This window comes from Paramacrobiotus metropolitanus, unplaced genomic scaffold, assembly GCF_019649055.1.
Source record: "Paramacrobiotus metropolitanus isolate TYO unplaced genomic scaffold, Prichtersi_v1.0 Parri_scaffold0000211, whole genome shotgun sequence".
NCBI classification, from domain to species: domain Eukaryota; kingdom Metazoa; phylum Tardigrada; class Eutardigrada; order Parachela; family Macrobiotidae; genus Paramacrobiotus; species Paramacrobiotus metropolitanus.
Window position 1 is genome coordinate 27,971 of NW_026570431.1, and position 6,058 is coordinate 34,028.

At 42.9% G+C, this 6,058-nt stretch overlaps 1 protein-coding gene across 5 annotated transcripts; it reads right to left on the reverse strand.

Moving 5' to 3' along the window:
• Positions 1–117: 117 nt before the first annotated feature.
• Positions 118–4,852, reverse strand: LOC129601061 (nuclear pore complex protein Nup98-Nup96-like). 5 transcript variants are annotated; one of them, XM_055499772.1, is made up of 10 exons: positions 4,695–4,852; positions 4,234–4,469; positions 3,829–4,048; positions 3,182–3,422; positions 2,818–3,028; positions 2,263–2,676; positions 1,624–2,124; positions 1,311–1,511; positions 682–822; positions 118–594 (listed from the first exon to the last, which is right to left on the reverse strand). In XM_055499772.1, exons 2-10 carry the CDS (start codon positions 4,385–4,387, stop codon positions 419–421), a joined length of 2,259 nt encoding a protein of 752 aa, XP_055355747.1. In that variant the 5' UTR covers positions 4,388–4,469; positions 4,695–4,852; the 3' UTR covers positions 118–418. The 5 variants fall into 5 exon arrangements, with proteins under 5 accessions (XP_055355747.1, XP_055355749.1, XP_055355748.1 ...); XM_055499774.1 differs by having other exon boundaries at positions 3,871–4,048; positions 4,234–4,475; XM_055499773.1 differs by having other exon boundaries at positions 3,835–4,048; positions 4,234–4,475.
• Positions 4,853–6,058: the final 1,206 nt, after the last annotated feature.

Consider the following 6,058-nt stretch of genomic DNA (forward strand, 5'->3'; position numbering starts at 1 on the left):
GTAAAGATAAAAGCGACTACGCTGGTTTAAGAAACAATACGTGAAATTAACTTCGGTCGCGTTTGAGAGCAGACAAGTGCAGCTGACACTGGTAAGTATTTGCACTGTATAGTTAAACCAGTCCACAGAATTTATAATAGACAATTAGACACCAGTAGTGCATGCATAGTGAGCACGATTGTATCTGTACGAGTACAGCACTAGCCAAATCCGTTCGAAAACATCTAGAAAACATCGGACACAACCTTCGAAAAGCGAAAACAGACTTGCGACTTTGTTAACTAATTTCTTTTGAGTTATCGTACAAATAACCAGACTAAAAAAAGTTAAAAATCTGTGACTTCGAATTAACAAAACAAAACCGGCAAACTCCATGACCGCCAGCGATTTAATTCTCGACTTCGCTGCGCCACATTTTTCATTTCGTCACACTAGACACATCGTCACCGAAACGATTTCCACTAGGAGTGGAAGCAAGTGCATCAGCAGATCGTGGGGCAAATATAAATCCATTGCTGCCTCCACCGAAAACTCCTCCAGTAGCAGCTGATTGGGATTGACCAAAAACACTAAAGGTTTTGGATTCAGCCAAACCTGCAAACATTAAAAGGTCAAAATTAAAAAAAAAACTGTGGAGGAAATTAAAGAATTATCCTTTCCACAGTACTACAACTACTTCACCTCGAGTCTGAAAAGTCGGTAATTGACCGAAAACCGCTCCGCTAGCAGATGAGGCGAATTTGGATGAAGCTGAATGATTCGCAGATTGCGCACCAAAATACTTGGTCCAGTGCGCCGCATACGGACTGGACCGAAATGAGCCTGTAAATAAATAACTAAGTACTCTCTTCTTTATTTCGATTCATAATTATGACAGTATTAACCAGACACTACTGCTACAAAATTAGGTACTACCAAAACATCCAATACCATCATTAGCGTTATTGAAGTGTTTAACACGCGGCAAAGTGCCCAAAACTGCCGCCGCATTACCACGAACAACGGCAATGCTGAAGCGCTGTTTCAAAACGAACTCGAACGCGCTTCACCCGTTTTTTCAAAAATTCTACAACCTAAAAACTTAAAAAGTTCCTTCGTCGACTCGCTCTGCACTCCAAAGGTTTCGCATACAACAGGATAAAAGGAATACGGCGGCTGTAAGAAGCGGTAGTGGTTCCGTTTATGAGATTCAGCTACTCGTGCCTAATAACTAAGAGTACTTAGTAAAACAAATTAACTAACCGTAAGTACAACCAAATCAGTTACAACTACTGATATAATAAGAGCGTACGATTAAAAGGCAATTCTACCTTGAGACTGAGCAAACAGCGACTGGCCGGAAGCCGTTCCACCGGCACTTCTATAGGTGTGAAAGGATGGCTGAGCAGCAGCGAAATCGAGCTTATTACCGCACAGACCAAATGATTTAAAACCAGTATTAGCTGGCGCTTCAGCCTGACCAAAACTAGCCGTCCACGATGGTACATTTGCTGCAGGTGGTCCAAAGAAGCCTGCAAGAAAAAAACAACATAAGCGAACCAAGACAACTTGTAAAATACACTGAATACGTATTCAGCAGAGATCAAACAGCAAGCCGGGAACAAACGGTATGGCTGCTCTTACATGGTGGCTGTGAAACCGCAAGCTGACCAAAAGGATTTTGACCGAAAGATGAGCCAAATGGTGACCGATTCGCCCCCAATAAAAATCCGTTATTCCCTCCACAAGAACATCCTCCAAAGGCTGTTGCCTGTCGATTCTGCCCGAACATCCCCAACGAGCCCACGCTAGCAGCGGTTAAAGTAACGCTCTGGCCGCTTGCTTGATAATCTTCGAATCGCAGTTCCTCTATGCTCTTCTTCTCGCCGTACTCTTTCATCATACTAATGCAGAACGCTTTCGTCTCAATGTTAATAGTTCTGCCGTCTTTCAACTCGGAATCTGCGCCACTAACCGGCGCAAACTTCACCGTCGTGCCAATGGCATCAACGCTGATGGTGGACGCTGGTAGTGATCTGCCGTTAAAACCATCGAACTTGAGCCATGAGAGCACATTTCCGCCCGGGACATTACCCGCTGCCTGCGCCAGTTCACCAACTGTATTTCCCGCTGGCGGTCCGCCGCCTAAATAATTAAAATTTAAATTAAAAAAATGAAGATTAAAATTTAATTTAATTACTTCAGATTGTATTAATTTATACAACCCACAGATGTCGACGGAGAAGCGAGAGACAGAGCACTGAAGGCCAAAATCTTTCTTACCCGCATTCCTGTGCGCAAAAACCGATAATCCAGACATGGACCCCGAACTAAGCAGTGGCAAGCGTTGCTGGGGAGCTGGCTTAACGCAACCTCCGAACGTTACGCTGGCTGCCTGGGTGGCTGTTCCAGTCTTGTGACTGGCCAGATAGTCTTCAAGCCGGAGTTCTTCCATGCTCCTTTTCTCGTCATACTCCTTCATTAAGCTGATACAGAAGTGCTGCGTCTGGACATCCATACTTGTGCCATTTTTCATCACCGGTTCGATGCCCATAACAGGAGAAAATTTGACCGTTGTACCGATGGAGACGACATGAGACATGGACACTCCTGATTGCCGGTTGAGTGGTAGGATACTCGTGCTTCCACCAGCAACATCTTCCTTTTGTGGTTGTTGTTTTAAAATGGTCGCAATTCCTGTATTTACCAGAATTACGAGTACAATAAATGCACACCAGACATTGTCTGTCACTGAGAAATACTGAAATGCCGTATATAAAAAACTGCAGTAGTGGCGATATTTGTTAATATTGTACCGGACATAACGTCATAACCTACCGGTTGGTTGCGAGTGAACCGGCACCTGCTGCGGCATCGTTCTCTGTGTGCCGCGGTTTACCGTTCCAGTTTGCCCGTTCGGGTCCCAGTCACCTTGCTGTGTTTGACGACCGGCACGGGCATTCCCATCGTTCCATCCGGCATTGCTGCGGCCACGGTTCCAGTCAGCACCGCCACGCCACCTGCCTCGCCAGCGTGGTCGCTGGTAATACTAAAACAATCTTAAAATAATAGAAAAGCCATCCAAACAAAAAAATAATTAAGTTCTAACACAAAAGTATTAATACAAAAGTATTAAGTTCTAAAACAAACAAGTTTATAAACTGATGTACAAGTACTTGATTAGACTGAGCATCTAATTTACCGGCTGATCATTCCACCGGCCGCGGTAGCCATAGCGCCGAGTGTCCCGGCCTTGCCAATGTCCACCACCGTGACGACTGCCGCCACGTCCCTGCTCCCCGTATCCACCGGGACCACGACCCTCTGCGCTGCAGTTGTTACCAGCCGTATTCCAGGTGTTGCCGTTACAGCGCGGTGGACGATCAACAGCGTTGTTGTTCGAGTGCAAGTGATTTTCTTGGTGCCAGCTGCGTGGCTGCACACTGTAACATAGAAATGCAAGCTTGTCCCAGCAGATTAAATTAATGAGGGCAACGGTAAATTTTAATATTTGCATCGAGCGGATCGAGATACTACAGTACCATTTTTCAGTGAAACTGCTGCAAATGATGTGGTTAGCAGCTTAATAAGCAAAGAACTAACAACCACCGCTAGTGCACATAAATCATAATTATCGTATGCACGCGGAATACGAGACAGTAATAATATCATTAGTACCTACTTAATACTTATTCAGACAACATAGAGTGCGTTTGCAGATTTATGTTAATTATCGTAGTGCAATGGCTGTATGTAGCCTTGTCAACTCCTACCCTAGCCTTGCCTTGTTAATTTTATGATTTACGCACACTTTTTAGGAAACGGGTTCTAGTTATATAACACTTCTACCAGTACTGGCTCAGTCTAGCTGCCACCAGAAATTTGTCATATCCTTGATTTGGATCCGGAGATTCGCAGCTAATCTTATGGTTAGCAAAGGAGTTATGCTGGTCTTTGCAGTCCTGGGGATCCGTTTTGGACACCGACACTGCAGCATTGTCAGAATTCCCGCCAGTGGCAACAGGATTAGACTCCGCAGGGAAATCGGGCAGCAAATTTGCAACGCTCACTAAAACGAAATACATTATCTTGCAAAACTGGTAACGCACCACTATGCACTAGCAAGAGCAAGTAAACCAGTCATCCCAAAGTTCAATAAAACTGCACACAATAAAAACCTTACGGCATAATCGTACTTTTACTCGTACTGTTTTAGCTGTATTAGTACATTCTGTACAAATACTTTGCACCTACAGCCAGACTGTCCAGTTTCACACTTGATTTCCGCCAGTGGAATTTCGTATTTAATCGTAACCTGTCCAGTTTCACACTTAACTTCAGATTGTCCTATCGCGCACTGAATTTCTGCTTCTCCAACTTCACGTTTAATTTCGAACGCCTGTGCCATGGTTGATCGAAGGTTTGCAGATCCAGTTCGTTTTCTACGGCTCTACAGGTGATCCGGAAACTGAGGGCACCTCGTTCTGATACTACAGCTGCAACAATTTTACTGTACAAAAGCATCCCACGACGATTTCAAGCAGTACAAAACATAATAATTATCGAGCTGCAACTACAGAGTATAAGCATACAACGACGATTTCAAGCAGTACAAAACATAATAATTATCGAGCTGCAACTACAGAGTATAAGCATACAACGACGAAAGTGAAAACTCGTCAAGTACAGAGTAAAAGTATTTACGTAGTACATACGTAGTATTGAGCAAAATCTCACAAGTCAGTATATCTGCGGTCGAACAACTGAAAATCAACAAGTGCTTCTACAGACAATTAATAGAAATCAAACATTTAAAAATCGAAAAACCGAAGATGGCATTTAATTGAAGCAGACAGCCACTAACAATACGAGTCTGATTGAACTCTACATACACGTGCACGAAGAACATGCGTCATGCGGCAAGCAGCTGGATGCTGGAAGATCGGAAAGCCGAGATTAAAAAGCGTAGCAACATCGGTGTACGAGAATCAGAATTTACATGCCATCACCTGTATAACTTCGTACGTAGCGGTGGTTTTATAAAAATTTCTATTATAATACCGCCGATGCTTATTATTACTTATTTTATTTATTTGAATAACAATTAATACCTCCGATTTTAAAAGCAGTACACCACAACAAGGCAGCGTTGTGGTCGCACTACTTTTTAATTTAATTTATAATGTACCACCGATACGTACGAAGTTGTACGGGTTGTATTCGTAATTAATATTATTGGTTCCTTTGGTTATGATAGTATTAAGTAAATCCCCGATTAAAAATAACTTGTTAACAATTTTACCGCTTACTATGGCTGCTGTTAAGAACTGATCGAAAATAAGAATCAGTACTTCAATACTTATAATTAAATGAACGTACAGGTGCACATCGGTGATGGCCGATGCAGCTCGTTATTCTATCTGTACCATCGCTGTTTCTACAGCTACATAATGTGCGCCAATGTTCCTTGAAATTCTTCGACTATTGCGGCGCTGGTCGGGCGTTTTTTAAACACTTCCTGTGGCTGATCACGACGGGTCGATGAAGAATAATGCAAATGATGCCGCACCGACTAACCAAAAGTATCGCCATGTTCCGAGGCTTCCGACGCAACAAGAACTGCACCTCTCAGAGAGTGCTGAAGCCGGTAATCTCTGGTGAAAAAAAACTGCGGGGCGACTTATTTGGAAGAAAGAAACGAAAGAGCGCAATTACATGTACCCTGTGATTCCTACACAAGACGAGTGGGACCTTTTACATAAACCGGCAATGTTGGCATAACATTATTAACTTCAACAAAAGCCACAGCGGCCAGATATTAATATTACTTATAAATTTTGCCGCACTCTTCCTGAACTGATTGGCATAGAAGTTTGAACCTCATATAGATTATATAGTACATACATCATACTCGGTTTACAATTTGAATTATTCTGGATAATGTACAGATACAAGTACAGTATTTGTCCCGGCGTTGGCAGTGCACGGCTGCGGTATCAAGAAGTTGTTTCTTTAAACTCATTAAGTCGGTGTTTTTCTACTGTTTTGAGTAAGAATATTATGTCAAATAAATTCAAAG